General features: G+C 33.5%; 2 protein-coding genes across 2 annotated transcripts; both read right to left on the minus strand.

Moving 5' to 3' along the window:
- Positions 1-1,600: 1,600 nt before the first annotated feature.
- LOC125186328 (uncharacterized) lies at positions 1,601-3,984 on the minus strand. The gene is made up of 7 exons (XM_048082679.2): positions 3,786-3,984; positions 3,540-3,622; positions 3,156-3,277; positions 2,557-2,721; positions 2,347-2,416; positions 1,919-2,111; positions 1,601-1,830 (listed from the first exon to the last, which is right to left on the minus strand). Exons 1-6 carry the CDS (start codon positions 3,927-3,929, stop codon positions 1,919-1,921), a joined length of 777 nt encoding a protein of 258 aa, XP_047938636.1. The 5' UTR covers positions 3,930-3,984; the 3' UTR covers positions 1,601-1,830.
- Positions 3,985-6,377: 2,393 nt separating this feature from the next.
- Positions 6,378-12,692, minus strand: LOC125191208 (DNA repair protein recA homolog 3, mitochondrial-like). The gene is made up of 8 exons (XM_048088716.2): positions 12,386-12,692; positions 11,849-11,906; positions 10,991-11,208; positions 10,124-10,211; positions 8,459-8,631; positions 8,220-8,366; positions 7,896-8,027; positions 6,378-7,247 (listed from the first exon to the last, which is right to left on the minus strand). Exons 1-8 carry the CDS (start codon positions 12,443-12,445, stop codon positions 6,882-6,884), a joined length of 1,242 nt encoding a protein of 413 aa, XP_047944673.1. The 5' UTR covers positions 12,446-12,692; the 3' UTR covers positions 6,378-6,881.
- Positions 12,693-20,327: the final 7,635 nt, after the last annotated feature.

Below are 20,327 nucleotides of genomic sequence, written 5' to 3' on the forward strand. Positions count from 1 at the left end.
ACATGTTGTGCTACAAATATACTACATGATTAGTACTTATCTATATGACTCTATCATGAAGCTTATCAAATCCTAATCAATGATGACACTCAAACTCATATGTTTTATTAAAATAAATATTTTTATTATCCTTTATGATCTTATTTCTTTGAAATATCATCATTTTTAACATGATTTATTCAACGAAAAAATGAAAATTTGTAAGTTATTAATCCAACTGACCAAAATTTCACCATATTTCATGATTTAATAACCATTATCCATATGTATATAATATATATAACCCTTTTTACATAATACTACTACTAGTAATATTGTTTTTGCAAATAAAATTATGTTGCGTGCAAATTTTATTGATATTAATGCATTTGAAAAGACGATGTATTATGGAAACCAGAATATTTTATTATGAATAGTCATTTTAAATTATTTGTGTGCTAATTGTCTTTTCGAAATAGATGTAAACCTAAATATTTTATTATATATAGAGAGTCGTTTTAAAAATATTTGTGTACTCTACAACGAAATATTCATGCATCAATTTTAATAAAATTTGCATGTGTACTCAAATTTAAATCATAGTACTCTAGCTATCTATATTCCGTGCTTATAATATTAAAAAAAATACTACTACTAATCTGAAATTGCATTTAATTTCCATTACTTTTTCTGTGAATATGAGTTAACAACTATATACTGGTAAGTGTGAAAACATTTCCAAAAAAATGAAAACAATGATGCTGAAAATTTAATCTTTCATTCCGTTCCCACACAAACAAAATCAGTTACACACACGGAATCAAATCAGTTATTGTCATAAATACACTTGTTTTCTTAGCATTATTTTTGTGAAGCTTGCGTGAGCCACATGCTAATTGTAATTGCTACTGAAATTTAGCCTAATATCTGCAAGTATTGTTGATTTGTCGTTGTAAAGATTGTGCGAAACGTATTTTAATATTCTGCGAGTATTGTCATTAAAAAGGTTACGTGAGAAGTATATTAAATCTATCATGCAAGTATCTTGAGACGTGTGGTTTTTACTTTGCTCCTTGCGGGTTGTAATATATGCACAACTATTTCCTAGTTCTAACCAACAAGGAGTTTATTTAGATAGCACAGAGTTCATTTAAAGACTGTTTGGACTCTGTAAAAATAAACTAAAACAGACTAAAAATGAACTCCGTGTTATTTAACAGTGTTCTAAAATTAACTAAAACAAACTAGAAATGAAGGGTTCGATGCTTCGGCACTAGAAATTAGTTCGATATTGATTATAGCCCTTGCTCTATGTTGATTAAAAAAATTTGTTATCCCATAATTATTGTCTCAAAATAGTACTCTCATACCGTGATTAGAAACTTATGACATTAGATGCATCATGCATGGCTATCACTACTGACTAGAAGATCATTTGGATGTTCAGAGAGAGAGAGACCATTTATTTGAATATCAGACGAGTCAAGCTCAAGCCCAAGGCCTAATATAATATTCTCGTGTGTATCACACGAGCTAAACACGGACCGAGATCAAACTCGAGTAATCAAGTGCCGAGCCAATCTCGAAAACAATAAATATGCATAATTGGACAAGAAAAATATTAAGACACATTGAAAAGCAGAGGTTTTATTAAGAAATGTTGATAGATTGTAAACAACCACAAACATACATCATAAACCTCTTGTCTTGAAATTTATAAAGTTCAAACTTGCACAAGTCTTTTCATGAAAGCAAGCAAACAAAAATAAAGGATGGTGCATTATTCATTAGCAGGACTTGTTCATTGCACTTTTGGATCAGTCACTGCACTCCACCCTCCACATGATCAACCTAATATCAAGCACCAAATCTAAGGTAAATTAGCAGAAAAAAATCAAGAACAACTTTTGAAGCACGTAAGATCAAGATATCATCATACCTAAGCAGAGGGGCGGCTCATGCATTCTTTTAGGAAAGGCAAAACCGCTGCGACCATCTCTTCGTGCTGTGAAGTGTACCCATGATTGGCTCCTGGTATGATTATCAGCTGGTGGTTACGTACCATCTTGGCGAACTCTTTTGCTCTCTCAACCGGGATAACATCATCAGCATCCCCGTGCACTGTCAGCACCCTTGATTCACATTTCACAAGTTAGAGCCATTGCTATATTCCTTAAGAATTGGAAAACAATGGAAAACCAAAACTGTTTTTTAAAGATTCTTGAACATAGATAAAAACTACATGTTGTTAGGGTGGGCCTCATTTATATACAACTAAACAGCTGCTCTTAGAAGAAATCATCACATTTACTTACAAACATCTTTACGTATTCCAAATTTCTCCGGTGAAATTAGCATCACGCTTACCTGCAGTTCGCGTCAATTGGAACGAGAGTGACACTGATGTCTGTATTGAGTCCCTCTGCCACGCTTTCTTCTGGGAGACGGTATTCAAATTCACATGTTACAATATTAGTTAATGAAATCCCAAAATGGAAATGAAAACTAGGAATGAATGAAAGTTTACATCCAACCATCAATTAGGCTCATTTATAACAACCAGAAAGATTAAACAACCTGTCTTAGAATTTGCATCCACAGATCCATCCTTCTTGAGTTTGTCCCAGATATCTTTACCAAACACTTCCTCCATTCCACTTTTGAGAAAACAAGGACTAGAAAGATTTACCATGACAGGTAAATCGTGATACTTGCATGCATACAGAATGACGGCATCCCCACCTGCAAAGTCGGAAAAAAAATCATCGTGCAATGAAAAAATGACATACTAAGCAAAATGAATAATAATAAGAGCTATGAACAACGAGGAAAGACAATCTCAAAGGAAGACTATTAGGCCTATCCTTCGAATAGGCCTAATAGTCCTCAAAAGAGGCATATGGTTGATACTGTCCTAAACTAGGATTAAAGAACAAATCCTCAAATAATGCTAAGAGAATCTTTATAAACTTGGTTTGATTTTGGCAATTGAAACAACTTGGATAACATAGAATTGAGAAAGTCAGCACAATCATACGTTTCTGATGACTGTCGAAGATGACTCTCTCATCCATCTATAGGATTACGAGAGGAAGTTCAGTAGTTCACGGTCATCTTCAACATTTATGATGGTTGTTATGCTCTACAAGATATTTAGATCTAACCACTCGGCATACCTTTACTATGACCAAGAACTGCAATTGGGGAGCGCTTTGAACCAGTGAAATACTCAACCGCAGATCTTATGTCTTCAACCTCTTTTGAGTAGCTACCCAACTGGAGATCACCTTCACTTTCCCTGCAAATTAATCAACTCAAAACATAAAATCTAGTAATGAAACAGAGAATCACAGAAGAATTGGATGGTTAGCAAATAACAAGTTCAATGCATATACCAATTTACACTAAACATATCAAGAAGAGCATGTACATGAAAATTTAAAAAAAAAAAAACACAAAAGACTTAAAACCATATGTATAATAGCTATGCTATGATCAAACAATCATAGAAGTTTATTCTTTTCACTACACATCAATGCATCATTTTCTGAGAATCATACCCATTTCCGGAGAAATCCAAGCGAAAAGCGCTGATTCCTTCATTTTCTAGAGCAGCAGCAATACTGACCAAGATCTTGTCATTCTGCATAAGAAAGTAGGCATGATATGAATTGAATCAACAAAATCAAATTATAGTTGTCACAACAAAAACAATGAAAATAACAGAACCAACTGGATTTAAATACTGAAATGCACAATGGAATATTTGTTGTAATGAAGATACAAGATTCAAGCAATCGGTGTACCTTTGAGGATCGACAACCATGGCAGAGAATTACGAGGTGTGGAGAGCCGGTGTCGTGGAGTATGCCAACAAGTTTCTTGCCATGCTTGTTCGGGAACGATAGCTTCTGCTGCGTAGCTGCTGAATGATTAGCAGTGATATCCATTATAGCAACAAGCAAAGCACTTAAAATGGTTTTGAAAAGAGAAAGGAGAAGAAATGTAGAAGGAAGCTCTCTCTCTCTCTCTTTCTCTTTCTCTTTATATATGTTCATGCAAGCAATGGAGTTAATGCACAGCACAGCACAAAGATGACAAAATAGCATACTTTCTTATCTATGGCTCAGCATGATAATTATTAATTAAAGACTTGCTCTATCCCAACGATGACGATTCATTTTCTTTTTGTCTATCCCATTTTTCTTGTTTTATTTTCTCTACTTAACACGTAATACTGATATTGTGATTTACTTTTAATAGATACGGAGTAATATATTTCGTAACAAATGACAGGAGAGATATGATGAAATGAAAATTATACTATTGGCTGTTAACTTTTCATTAATAATGATATTGAGTTGAAATGATAATGATAATAATAATGATACTGTATTTTACTTTTGGTGTAACTATGTATCTTAATAAATAACTACTAGTAGTACTTTGAAAAATACGAAAATGTTAACTCTGTTCTACTGATCCGAAAAAAATATACACTCTCATTTTATTGTTAATAGAGACGTTTCATTTTATTGTTGGTAGTGATGAAGCCACATAAGGACCATGGGCCTGGTCCCACCAATTTCAGTATTTACTAGTACTCCTACTATATAGTAGCATGGGCGCACCAAGTGGAACTAAAAAGAAGTTAAGCCCTCATTAAAAATATGTTTTAAACATTTTTCTTCTATAAAGATTTTATTACTATATATTTTCAAATTTTAGTGTAAATTATTATGCAAAGCCACTATCTATCATCTTAATTATCTAAAAGAATATAATTCAAATAAAATTTAGGAAACATAGCCTCTGTCAATACTTGTTTCTATGTCCGCCCATGTATATTAGATAACTGGCCGGGATGGTTGCTAATTTTGCATTTTTCCCTGAAGTCATGGGGATCAAGAAATAAAATGGTTAAGTAAAAAGATAATAAAATAAGAAAAAGCAATTGTACTCTCTCAGTCCACGATTAAGTGTCTCAAGTTTTCTTTTTCATTAGTCCATAATTAAGTGACTACTTTTAGTAATCAACTCACATTCCACTAATTTATTTCACTCGTGTTTTATTTTAAAATTAATATATAAAAATAGTAATCATACTACACTAACTCATTTAACTCATTTTATTTTAAAATTAATACCCACTTTCCATTATAATCTGTGCCAAGTCAACTTAAGACACTTATTGTGGATGAAGATTATCTCTCATTCTGTTAGAATATCTACCTGCAAGCACTAAGCAGTTTTTGAAAGATCCTCTTGTTTTGTTGTATATGCAATGAGTTAATGCACAGCACATCTACACCCTGTACTAAAGATGATGCCACTTTATACCAAATTTTCGTTTTCATTAGCATACCTTTTATTTTCAGCCCAAAATAGGATACCTTGTTAACTGGGCCACAACATGATAATGAGATAATATCCATTTTAACAAAATTGAGAAATTTTGTGATATCATTATCATAAAATTCAATGTGAACTCATTTCAATTAGTATATCGTTACCAATACCATCCTCATAAAATTACTTTTAATTTAATATTATATCTTATGAAAAAATAATTTAAATTAAGATAATTGTAAAATTAAAAGTTTAAAATAATTTTAGGAGAGAGAGTGTGAGATTAGCTTTAATTTGATGTATGTAATTAACGTCCGCTTGGAGAAATTCGGGTAAACAATTAAATGAAAGAAAGGTGGTTCGTGCTCCATTAATATATTTATTTCTTGGTGTTACGCAGGGTAGGGTTTTGATCTATGTAAAACTCATTCTTAATATAAAAATACAGAACCAAGCATACATAGGTCATTTTTAGGTCATCGTAAGCTTATTTTTATGTCATTATAATAAGGATGACATAAAATGATCTTAACATGACCTCAAACCCAAATTTTATAATATGAATGACCCTCCGTGTTTTTCTTTAATTATTGACCATTAGATTGTCAAATCTCATGGTCAGAATTTGGTCTGGATTTTGTATTGAGATGTATTTTTGTATTGATCATTTTCCTATAAGAAAATTACAACATTTTTCTCTGTAGCTCTGGTAAGTGTTTACATTTATTATCCAAAAGGTAGGTGAAGGTTTAACATGACAATTTCAAATAGTAAAATGAACAGTTATACATATACAATCAAAATCATGAAAATGCGAATGATGAAATTGATTACTTGAGTGACATCTTATTGATGATCTGATATTGAAAATACTTTGTGTTGATGAATAAAAATATATAAAAATTGAAAAAATGTTAAAGTAACCATTGAATTCAACATGACTCAAACGCATCCTTTGGCTGAAATCATACAATCAGCTTCATTCCGTTCACATATATATATAACCAATCTTAGCCCATGTGATACTAGAAAGCAAAATAGTCGAATAATTAATCAAAAAGTTCGTTAATATAATGCATCTGTTCAAGCTTAATAATGATTTGCTAGAATCCAGACATCAGATATACAAAAATTTGTTGATTTAGTTAGGACCACAGCGAAAGGTGTTTAAATGGCGCTCAATCATTTTACCGGAACGAAACAAACAATGACTCAATATGGACAAAATGTGCAGTAGCAGGCACCTCACACATCGCCATTGTTGAATACATTGAAAGAAATCTTATTTACAATAAGATCACAAAATTAGCAAGGTGAAATAGATCACAAAATTTCCATGCTCCACTGACCTGTATGCATGCGAAGGGCAATTTACTTGCAAGGCTGCAGTTTCAAGAGGTTTACTACTGCTCGTACTACTGAAGACTGGAAAAAAGAAATAGAATGAGCCATGAATTGTCCCGTCGATTTTCTGTCAATGTGCAAAATTTCTTCATGAAAGCAGCTCTCACTCTGAAGAGTACTATGCCAAAGTATATCTTGGCCATCAGTATTTATGCCTCAGCAGCAGCTATAGCTTCCTCGTCGGTCATTTCAGATGCAGGAACGTCCTCAACAAACTTTTCACTCTCTTGTTCACCATCTGTAATCTTCTGTCTTAGGTTCTCCATGAGTTCATCTCTCACACTTACATTTTCAGACAGGTATATCTTGAAAGCATCCTTCCCATGAATAACCTGATCATTTATATGATAGTGTGCTACGCCAGTTTTTGTGATCAGGTTATATTTGCTTCCCAACTCTATAAGCTCAGCCTCTCGAGAAATCCCTTTCCCAAACTCAAGCTCAAATTGTGCAGTTCTAAATGGAGGCGCATGTTTGTTCTTCACGATCTTGACAGCAACTTGGCTTCCTATAGTCTGCATTACAATTAAGGAATCACTACAAATACATACACTATTTTTCATTATTCACCAAAGATGTAAAAAAATGTACTACTTCACAAGATTTAACTGCAAGTAAGCATAGAGTCCCAACTTTATAAAAACACACCAATATCACATGACAGCTTTCTCTACAAGATATATCGGTATATCTTAATAGACATGGTGTTTCTGACTTTCTGTATAATTCGGGAGATTACAAGTGTTTTTATAAAAATCATTACGAGAGTCATGAGTACAAATGCACAGATATATAGTCCTATGCATTTCGCAATTAGATTTAAAGCATTCAAGATGAAGTATGATAACCCTGGAACCTATGGGCAGTGTCAACAAAGTTCATCCAAGTCCAACAAATTCCAAGCATTGGGAGTACAATTCATTAACCATAGTGAAGATTGTGTTGCACTTTGGTAGTCATTAAACGCAAGCTGTAAGGTTATTAGACTCAGCATGCACAGAAATACCAGCCACATATTTTCAGATTTGAGATTTTCCAAAAGTAATACTATAACCAAGCACCTACGAAGAAAAATCAGACCATAAATTTATTAAGTGCAACTGAAACTGTTAGATCAAGTTAACTAGGCGAGTTTGTGTATGAGAAATATGAGAGATCCATACCTCTTCTCCCCTCTTAACCATCCCTATTCTCCTGATATTGAGGCGTACAGAAGCATAAAATTTCAGGGCATTTCCACCACAAGTAACTTCGGTTGGACCGCCAAATCCAGTAATAGAAAGCTTTGCTCGAACCTAAAATTAATTGTAACTAATCAGGAAAAAAATCAACTACATGAGCTTTCCCTTTAAGCAATCCCTAAAAAAATTCACGTTGCCATGAAAATTTAGAGAAAATAGCACAACATACAATATTAACTAGGCAATAAAGTAGGGCAGCTATGCAAAATATCCAAAAAAAAATCACTCAATGCATCAGAATAATGCCTGATTTGTAAAAACTAAGATTGTCTGCGAAAGAGATAGTGAGTGGCTCAATTTCCGAAGTGCTTGACTCATAAGTCTAGCTTGCATTGCCATGTGTGCATCCCCCATTTCACCATCAAGTTCGCCTTTAGGGACCAAAGCAGCTACCTGCAAGGAGAAATTGTAAATAAAAAATAAGTATGCCAAATTGTCAATCCCCTTAGCTCATGACAAAGACATGCAGAAACCATTCGTCTTACACTATCAACAACGACAACGTCGACAGAACCACTTCGGATTAAGGTATCCACCAAACTGAGAGCCTGCTCACCAGAATCTGGTTGGGACAGAAGCAAATTTTTGGTGTCTACACCAATAGTCTCAGCCAACGTTGGATCAAGAGCATGCTCAGCATCAACGAAAACACAGTAGCCTGTATATAACAAAGAAATTAGAAGTATAAATACTGTAAACAAAGTAATATGAAAAGAAGAAAGTTGCACTAATATGTGTTCATAAATTATTGTTTATTAATAAGCTCATCACAAATTTCAAGCATGTACTTGTATTCTGTAGCTTGCATCACAGAGAACATTTTCTGCCTTATACAACCCTCATTCTTTAATTTATCTCAAAATTTGACGTAAATAAAAATAGCTGAGTACCTCTCAAAAATGTCTCGACCTGTACCCCAACCTATCAACATTGTGTCAAAAACATCATGCATCCATTTTTTGACTCTAAACCTTAACGTACCTCATTATCATTTTAAGTATTGGAGCACGTAACTATGAAGTTTTGGGTCATATCATTTAAAATAAAAATAAAATTTTCACAGTGGCATCCGATGAGCTACGTCGAAATTCAGGAAGCTGAAAATTTGACAAGGTATTTTTAATACAATACCGATAGTCTGGGTTTTAATTAGTACGGAGTATTTCTTATAGTTCGGGACGATTTTGATAAGGTGGGTATAATTTGGGGTTTAAAGTGATAATTCCCCATATTTAAACTATCAATAAAGGGAAAACTTGATTTTTTACGATGAAGCAGAAGAATTGAAGCTATCCTACTGATTAAGAAAAACAAGAAGTTAACAAAAAAAAATCATTTAGATGTGGTTCACATGAATCACATCCCTATCTAAACTCTCAAGTGTCAATACTTTGTAATTAAAATTGAGACGTAAACTTAGCCAACTAATTCATTAGTGTTGGGTACTTTCTATTCAATTAGTTAGCACTCATGTTGGCAACAAAATTTAGTTTTATAAGCTAATCAAGTTCATTAGACATGACTAGCGTCACGTTAAAATTTATGTGAGTAACATCATCATTAGACATAGAGTAACATCAAGTCAAAAGTTCTCTATAATTTCCCAAGACGTATCACATTTGTATTCTGAAATCCCTTAGCAAGACAATCATACATGCCTTGACACTTGGGTGCTTGTTTAAGCATGTTAGTTTTTTAATGTTTAAACATCTTAGTTTTCAATTTTGATAAATAAAAATAGAATCTTCAAGAGAATTGTGAGCTCAGAAGCAATACGGTGTTAAATAAACATTCAGTGACCCCTTCATGATTTAAGTACCTACCACATAATCAATTGGAAATTTCTTGAAATGTAATAGTATTAAACAAGGTTTTAATGGACAACATCACAAATTTTTATATGACAGCCAAAGAACAAATCCAGATAAAGCAAATGAATAAGATACAAGCCATGTTATATCTCAGAACACGTCACCATAATAATGATATCCTAACACCTGTACAGCCTGATATGGGATAAATAAATTAGTTCAATATATAGATATAGTGCAAAAATATGTCACGGACATGCCTATATGAAACTGATGTATATGAAGAATATTGGTTGAGAACAATTTTTCATTTTCATAAAATATTACTATAAAACTAACCTCCTTGTTTTTGTGCCTCCGCGATCACATGCAAAGCGAGGGTTGTTTTCCCAGAAGCTTCTGGGCCATATATCTCCACAACACGTCCCTGATAGAACTCCGTTCTGTTATAACTCCAGATATATAGATACACCACATTGCTATTTAATAAAACAATCAAATGAGAACAACTTTGATTATGTGTACTTTAAAATCAGCTGATAGGGAGCACTGGCGGACCTACATACAATGGGGGAGGGGCTTTAGCCCCAAATGAATTCATTTTTTTAACTTTTTTCTACAATAAAGTTCTAAAATTTATTCATATTTATACATATTATATAAAAGCCCCTATTAATAATCCAAACTACATACAAATTTATTTATAAGGTAAATTTTGAAAATTTAGCCCCTACTCACGTTCATTTCTGCGTCCGCCACTGATAGGGAGTGAACCATATAAATAAGCCCCTACCTGTGAGCACACCGCATATACATAGGGAGGGTGAAACTAGAAGGAAAAGTTATTACTAATATCTAGATAAATAATTTAAGAATGTGTTTGGGAAGGTAAATGGTATCATGATAAGTATGCATCAAGGAAGCTTAAAATGATATGATTGGTTGCATATTCATTGACAAGCCCAAAGAATATACCAGCAAAGTTTCTCAACCAGTGACCATCTTATAATTGGCCAGGATTCAAAATCTAAGTTTAATGCGTTATGTTAAGTTTATTGTGCCAGACATGACAATGTATATGTTTAGGAAGATACATATATGACAATGCCTCTTATGAATTTAAATTCTGCAAGTCTCACAAAATAACATATGAAAGTGTATAATGAATTATAAAATAATCTAGAGTTTTCTTATACTATATGATACCTTTGGTAGTCCTCCTATTCCCAGTGCCATATCCAAAGTAAATGACCCAGTGGATACCACTGGAGTGTGTCTATAAGACTCTGAGCGGCCAAGCCACATAATGGATCCTTGTCCAAATGACGATGTTATCTGATCCAGAGCTAGCTTTAGAGCTAAATCTTTCTTTGACATATTCTCTTCGCCAGGATCACTTGAATTTGCTTTTGATTTCCTTCTACCTTTAGACATAAGGAATTATTACTCATGAAACTTTCAAACATAAGAGGAAGAAACCCCAACTATAAAAGCTTTGAGAAGGAAAACAGCAAATGTAACCTAGGAAAAGGCAAGGATAAATCAGAGACAAAATCCTCATAGTGCAAGCATTAATGCAAAACTCATCCTTATCAATACAAACCCGATACAAAGCCATGAGAAAGATGGAACCATTCAGGTTATATGCACAATAAGATACAGATGTGGAGCAGTGGAAGTTAATATATTTGGTGATCCAATTGTCTAACTAGAGTCCATGGTATATATGAATATACATGAAAGCAGCAAAGACTATTGGCAAAATAAACACAATGCTCAATAAAGTGCATTATTACATTACTAGAGTCACCATACTCTATTCAACGTACAATAGAAAATATAGTAATATTACAGTACTACTTCGTGACTGAATGTTCTTTCAGAAAATGACCGACACATAAGACCTTAATGGCCCTTAACCCAAAAAAAATTGATGGACCAAAATATACATTCTACTCTCTACTCAAGAACTAAATGTTAGGCATATTAACCAAATGAGGTATCATGCAAGTTATGATAATGAGTCAAATTCAGGGAGGGAACATCTCAGGATACTTTCAGTACCTTTAGTGGCAAAGTAACATAGCTGAGTAGAAGTTTCCAGTGATCCTCTCCTATCTCCCTGCAAACCAATATCAGCACCGTTAAATGTTCGATCTTGCAAAAGTTATTATTATCCAATTCCTCCACAAATACCCGTAAAGATAAACAAATACAAACAAGACAATAAACAACATCAGTAAAAGTAAAAATAAAGCATTCAAGGAATTCCATATTCCTGGTAATAACTAGGTTCTTCTCATTCCCGCAAGAGAAGGCGAAAAAAGGATATTTGAATTAAAAAACAGATTCCGGGCTCATGATTCTGAGATGCACGTGCGCTTTCGGGCATATGCAGTAAATATTTAAGTGAGAAAAGAAATAGGAATGGTAGAAATTGTAAGCCAGACATCCAACATGCATAAACAGAGAGCGCTCAAACAATGTTTTACTACCATTTCCTCCAATCAAATTCACTCTCCTACAACTAGAAAAAATGAAGCAACAGTTAAGGGCGGATAAATTGAAGTGAAAACTACATATGTAAGAGCTAAAGTAAACCTGCAACTGAGAAAACAAACAGCGCCTGAGAGAAGAAGCGTTTCGAAGAAGCCGAGACATTTTCGATTCCGGTTGAAGAGAGCTACAAAAATTAAGGGGAATATCTCTTATTTTCTATCAGTAAACAGCTAAGTGAGGCGGCAAGCATCTTCTAAATTAGAGATGTCCATGAGGAACTATCTCAGAGCAACCACCAATCCAATTTGTGAAGATTGTCAACAAGTTTTGCAGTTCTAGTGGAAACAAACAGGGTTTCTAGGGTTTATAAATTTTCCCTCCTTTCTTCAACTTCTCGGTTCAGGCAATTACGGAACGGTCACTAACGTTGATGTTATTTTATTATTTTCATTTTTAATAAAACTAAATTGGTCATTTTATTGGATATTATGAGGCATGTAGTGTAAGCAAAATAATTTGTTGGGAAGGGGAGTGATCTATTGCTAACTTATTATTTAATTGGTAATTATAATTAATTTAACATTATACTCCCTCCGTCCCAAGGTATTAGACCAACTTTCCTTTTTGGGATGTCCCAACATATTAGACTCATTTCCTTTTTTAGCAAAAAGCATCTATCTTATTTTATTCTCCACCTACTTTTTTCTCTCTTCTCTCCCCTACTTTTTCCCTCTCTCATACTTTACTCTCTCCACTTTAATTATTTAAATATCAATTCCTTAAATCATGTGCCCAAAAGAAGTGAGTCTAATACTCCGGGACGGAGGGAGTAGGATTTTAGAAAATTTGTGGTCTACAATTTGTCATGTATAATTTTTTGTTTTTATTAATTAAATCAAAAATAATTAAAAAAACTACCAAATTAGGGTTCTGATGAAAATGTCAATATAGTGTTTCGAAAATATCAACACAATGCTTGAGAATGTCAACACATTGAGATTGTTAACACAATGCTTATATTATATTGACATATTTTATATACTATGTTGACATTTGTGTTTTTTTAGAAAAAATTAAAAAAATTTGAAATTTTTTTCTAATTTTGACGTCGGAACATATGCAAGTGAGATCTCGTTAGAATCCTTATGAAATTATCTTTAATTTGACATATGTTGTGCGGAAAAATAATTTAAATCGAGAAAATTATATGTGTTTTAAAGTTATGGGATATTTTTTAAAAGTTAGTTACAACTAATTTGTTGTAAATTGACCTTAATATCTTTATTGACGTTTTTTTTAATCGTACATTTCGGGGTTGTGGATGAGAAAAAATTCCATGCACCAGGCATACCAAGGTGGAAATGTTACGTGGTGTGTCCTACCACTAGTTTATTGACAAATGGAATTTTAGGAGGGCCCACTTCCAGCTAAGAGATTATATGTTCACGCTGCTAAAAGAATAAAATTTTTATTATGAAAATTATAATTATCCCATATATACTATTCCACTAGTATACATAACCATATATACACCCCATGATATATTAATATGACTCAAATCTCCCACTATTTTTTACATCTAACTGAAAAATTGTTTTTGCAATTGTAAACTATAATACTATTTTATTATATACGTATAATATATGTATATATATAAACACATAATAGAGTGTAATCACGGTTCACGTGAATATGCATTAAAATTATGTAAAATTCAACATGAACTTATACAATTAAAACTCTACAATTTATAGTATTAGATTTATATTAAAAATTTACAATCTTATTTTTATGCTATTAAAATTTGCATTATGATGAGTAGAAAATATCGATCATAAAACAAAAATATAAAATTTTAGCTGACTATTTAAAATTATATTATAAAGAAAAACTATAAAATAATGAAACAAAGATAAAAGACCATTCGATTAATAATAGTGCTAAATTTTTCTTGATCAGGAAGATTAAATTTTAGTTCATACAATATACATGGTTATGTAATGAAATTTAAAAGAATATTTAGAATTTTAGATAAATAAATATATAGTGGGTTATAAGAAAAGATATAAAAGAATGAAAGAATGCTTTTAATTGATTAAATGACGATAGGAGATATAAATCATAGAGAGATATTGTGTATATATATTATGCATGGGTGTGTGTCGTGCAGAAGGGATCACCTCATACATTTGCATACTACATTTTATAATACATCATTATATAGTTGACAAGTGGATCTTATTTTATGATTAAAAACTTTATTCTACAAATTATTTCCTTCACTTTATTACATACCATATTTAATTAAAATAATTTTGTTAACTCTTGTTAAAATAATATCATAGGTTAAATTTTACTTTTAAAAAAGATTTATATAAAATCAACATCTCTCTTATATGAGATAAACTAAAGCTTTGACCAAATTTTATGTTTTATGTAGCTATTATCTCAATACAAATAAATAAAATTTTATTATATATATTCTATAAAAATAATTATAAACTTTTATTAAGTTAAAAAAGTTGGCATAATTAGTTGACTATATTTTTTTTAAAACCCGGTCTCATTATAATAGAATCAACTAATTACGTCAAACTTTTTTTTATTTAAATAAAATTTTGCAATTATTTTTATGGAGTACTATGTTTTGTATATTATTTTGTTTATTGATAATAGCTATATAAAACATGAAATTTGGTCAACTTCTAGTTAAGTACATTTTTATATAAGATTGACATCTTTTACAGATATTAAAAATTAAACAATCTCAATAAAATTAGAAAAAGAAATAAAAAATAAATTTTTTTAAATTTTTTAGAATTCATAAAAATTTAATCTTTTTATATAAATATTTTGAAGTAAATAAAATTTGACTTATTAAATATTTTAAATAACAGTAACTTATTTGATTGCATATAATAAGCAAAATTGCATGAAATAACATAACTAATTTGATTTACTGTAGCAGTGAGAAAGTGAAGGAAAATGTTTAGAAATAACTTTTTTACCATAAAATGGGATCCACTTGTCAAATATTTAGTAGTGTATTATAAAATGTTGTATGCTTTGCATGAGGTGATCCTTTCCGGGTTGCCTATTGGAGTAATTTATAATTTCCATATGAGAATTATAATTTCCATATTGAAAATTTTGTTCCTTTAGCAGCGTGAACATGTAATCTTACAGCTGGAAGTGGGCACCCCTTAATTTTCATTTGTCTATATATTAGTGGTAGCCTGGTAGGACATACCACATAATATTTCCACCTTGGTATGCCTAGTCCATGGCAATTTTTTTCGATGATCTAGACTCTTAATTTGAATATCTGATAGGTAAATATCTATTGTAGTATTATGATCATTTTGAAACTAATTCTCTCTTTTTTATCCAATTTACTTATGATAATCTTATTTTTGCATTTGAGTATGTTAACTAAAAATACTTTCAATAACACTATTCATATCCAACTTCCGAAGTTATCTATAATCTATAAAATGGAAGTTTTGGAGATATTTACAAAAATACTAGTACTTTAATTGAAAATGTGTTATATTTTTGTTTAATGTATTTGCACATTTTTAACGGCATTAGAGCATCCGCAGCGGTGAAGAGCTGCTGCTCATCCGTCCGTGCCGCTGAGCACCGCCTCGTCCGTCCGCTGATGGAGCTCGTCCGTCCGTGCCGCTGAGCAACACACGTGGCGTCGCCTTATTCGCCAACGGCTATGCCGTTGGCTTATTTAATTTTTTTTTAAAATGTGAAATTAATTAAAAAAAATGTTTTTAAATAAAAAAAATATTTTCCCCCTTCCCAAAAAAACATATCTATTTTCTCCCCACTTTTAATTTATTTTTCAATTTTTCCCCAAAATTCACATTTTCATCTATAAATACCCCCACTTCAATACAAAAAAATCACATTCTCATCTGTTCTATCATCATCTACATTCTCTCATCTTTTTTCCTAATACTCTCTCATCTAAATTCCCACCACACTGCACAATGTCCGGCTCTGGCGATCACCCCTCCGGCAATCGCGGTTGGAACCACGATTGGTTCGACTCCGAGGCCGGATTTAGTCCGGAAACGCAATTTACGGCCCCTCCTCAAACCCAAGGTTCGCAAGCTCCGGGTGGCTACCGTCCTTATCCGGTGCACGACCTAAACGCCTCCGGGTTCAGGTGGGCACCCGAACCCGGACCGGGAGGGAGCAACAGCTCTACTCATACTCCTACTTCTGTTCCTACTCCTACTCCTCCTGTTCGTGGCACCCGCACCCCATACACTCCGGGTGAGATGATGGTGATGTTTAAAGCCTACTTGGCAGTCTACGAAGATCCGTGACGTCGGCAGGAACCAAACCGGAGATACATATTGGTGGCGCATCACTCGCCTCTACAATGAAACCCGGCCGGGGGAACCATCTATCGCAATGATAGTATGGTGCGCAATTGCCTCTTCAGATGCAACGAGGCAATCGGTAAGTTCCAGGGGTATTACCTCCAGGAAGAGCGGTCGGCGGGGAGCGGCACGAGCGAGCTCGACATCATCACTGCCGCCTTGGCGACCTACCAATGCATGGAGTTCAAAGCGTTCAAGTACCTCGATTGTTGGCAGGAGGGGCGCCTACATCCGAAGTATAGGGGCGGCATAGTAGCATCCTCCTCCAGCTCCTCTAGCAAACGGTCGAGGTCGGTAGCCCTATCCGACGGCGCCTTCGATGATGTGGCTACCCAGCTTGCCGGAACTAACTTGGGTAGCCCCGACGCTGGCCCGAGCAGTTTCCGCCGACCGCAAGGAAGGAAGAAGGCGACGACTACCCGCCGTCGCGCCCCGACTCCAGCCGCCCCCGCCCCCGCCCCCGCTCCGGCTCCCTTTGTGCCTCCTCCACCCCCGAACAACACGTTGTGGACCCTCTTGGGTCAACTCTATTTGAACGATACGTCTAAGATGACTCCGGAGCAACTTGCAACACATGAGCAAATGATCCGGGGTCTCAAGAGGCAATTGGGGTTAGAGGACTAGTCTTCCACGTGTGTAATTTTTATTTTCTAGGATTTTAATTAAGTATTGTTATTTTTTAGTATTTTAATTATGTAATTTTTATTTTTTAGGATTTTAATTATGTAATTTTTATTTTTTAATGTATTTTTATAATGTAGAAATGTTTTTAATAATTGGAGTATTTAAATTGAATAATAGAATGGTGGGACCCTTGAACTTGTCCTTAGCTAAGAGCACGGATGTGGGTGTTGTACTCTTAGCTAAGGACAAAGAGTAAAAGTGGGTCCGGGCCCACTTCCTTGCTCTTAGCTAAGAGCACGGATGGGGATGCTCTTACAGTTTCATATACTCTCTCAATCCACAAAATATAGCCTCATTTGTGCACTGCACGAGTTTTAATGAGAAATTTAATAAAGCAATAGAAAGAGAAACCGAGTAGAAATATAATTTGATTATAATCAATTTCTCTACATTATTCTCTTTTACTTTATCGTTTCTCCATTTTAACTATTTATTGCTATCATTTTTGTAAAACGAGTGCAGAAAAGTCAAAGTGACTCCTAACGTGCGACGGAGGGAGTATGTATTAATAATTTGATTTAATGAGGTAATTATTTGAAGAAATATTAATTGTACAATTTAATATAGTTTCCTATCTGTTATCATAAACAATAGAATATGGTATTATTTGTGAATTTACTCAATTTATCAAGACAGTTATTTTTCAACTACGTATCTATTTATATAATTAATGCTTACAAGTATAGATGATTACTGATTAAATTTACTGCGAAAATAATTATAGATCATTATTTTGATGGTATATAATTACTTCTTAAAAAATTAAGTAAAACTACTTATTTTGATCGTCATAGTTTTTTTGGAAATGGTTTAAAATTATAGATGATTTCAATTTTGTCAATTTAATCAATTTTACGTTGACTTACCAATATAAATCAATTAGTTCAATGCGATTCTGCGACTGCATTATCAAACCAACTCTAACGATTTAATGGTTTAATTATTTAATAGTAACATTTTGATTAGTTATATGAATATAACAAATTTGTTAATTATATTTATCGGTATATAAAGAATTGATAATAACAAGAATGTCATTATGTGTTTATTTAATGAATTATCAAAATGAAAAGATTATATTTATATTTGTACTAATAATTAGTGGAAGTGAAAACGTTTTTAAAAATATTAAGAGTGACATTGTGAATTTTTTAATATAATTAGGAAAATGAAAAGATTTTTTATATACTACAATTTCCATTTTATATACACATCACACAAGAAAGATCCAAATGTTGTAAGGTTAATTCCTTCAGATCAGAAGTTTTATTTTAATTTTTTTTTGTCAACAAAATTATTGAATTTTGAAAGTCAAATGAACTGTCTTTTATTTCGACCTTTGCTATACAAATATGCTTAAACTTTAATGTGTGCCAAAGTTTTCGACACGACACAAATACGCATAAAGTTGATGAGTTGTGATAAGAACTGATGATTTTGGGTTGGGTAATGGTTCAGGTTTTTCCATTGGATTAGGCTTGGTTTTTTATATAGAGGACCAATAATGGCTATCCATCTATCTCCGTCGTGACTCCAACCCCTATCCTATTGGTTAGACGGGATGCGACCTACCAACTGAGTTGCGCTTCATCGTCCAGGTTTGGATTTTATCTTCTTTTTTTAAGAGGATAGAAAATGGTTCGCTGAAGAGCTGTGAGTTTAAGGGTCAGCGACAAAGTGTTCAAAATTAAAAACCCTCTATCCAGAAAATCCTCTAGACACTGAGTCTAGGAACTCAAAGAATCTTGAGCTACCTGTCGTTGGGCACACAATCACTACCTTAATCCCCTCTTCAAAACCCTCAACCCGCTTTAGCTAAAAGATTAGTACATGGAAGCATGGATCGAATCCACAGAGATGAATGCATAAGTAAACATGTTCACAGACCTGGAAACTATTTTTGGCTGCTGCCATGCAATTTTTGGGGTTGAGACTTACTTCCTAGACTTAGGAATTTAAAGAACTTATCCTAACAGCTAGATCTAGATGGGATCTTTAAGCATGCATAAACCAGAATAAAGCAAGACAATTACTGGACCGAGCAAAAAGCTTTCTAAACTAACCTAGACTTGGGAAAAATTAGACGTGGGGACCAGTCAACAAAATGGCAGAGTACGACTGAAAAACTGCAAAATAACTAACCTAAGGACTAACTAACAGCGACATCATCTTCTCCAACTTTTATCATGAAACTACCAGTAAAAGAAAACAGAGCAAAGCGAAGATCGAAACAAGGTGAACGAAATTAAACCGATAGAAACGAAGAATAGGTAAAACTAATGCGGATCTACGACTACTAGACGAGATAAACAAGAATGCAGGATTTAAACAACAAAATCAAGCGAAAATAAGCAGATCCATCCACGGGACGCTTAATCCACTCCGGATCCAAGCCATCCACAACAATCAAACATCATTTCCATCTCCGATCCTCACAAGTTTACGTAAATTCAACCGATCAACAACAAATTTTTCACAATCCAACTCCAAACTCAAATCAACCAACAATAATCAGCAAATCAAAACCACAACACAACGATAAGGTAAATGAAACAAAAGTAGCGACATCCATTGCAAAATACGAAGTATTCAACGACAATAACGAAACAGAGCCGAGCCTCGAACAGCGAGGACTCGGAAAGTACGAAAAGTAAACAAGAAAACAAAAGATAATTGTTTCTTCGCCTCCGTAGAGACAGTGTTGCTTCACAGTCAAGCTAAAACGTGAACCCCCGTACCAATTCCCCGTGAAAGTGTGTGTAGAGAAGTGGAAAACTATGCTAAGAGCCGAAAAGTGATGGAACCTCTTCTTCATGTTGATCGCATGCTCTTATTTATAGTGGATAGAGCTTCTAGACTGTTCCTGTGTTCCCTATTTTGCCCTCCAATTTGATGCTCCTCAGTCTAGTAACTCTTCCTTCTTCCGCTCATTTTCCCCGCCAGCTTTTCCACCCAGGCAA

Source organism: Salvia hispanica, chromosome 5 (assembly GCF_029641045.1).
Source record: "Salvia hispanica isolate PSC_SH4W2 chromosome 5, Shi_PSC_v1, whole genome shotgun sequence".
NCBI lineage: Eukaryota > Viridiplantae > Streptophyta > Magnoliopsida > Lamiales > Lamiaceae > Salvia > Salvia hispanica.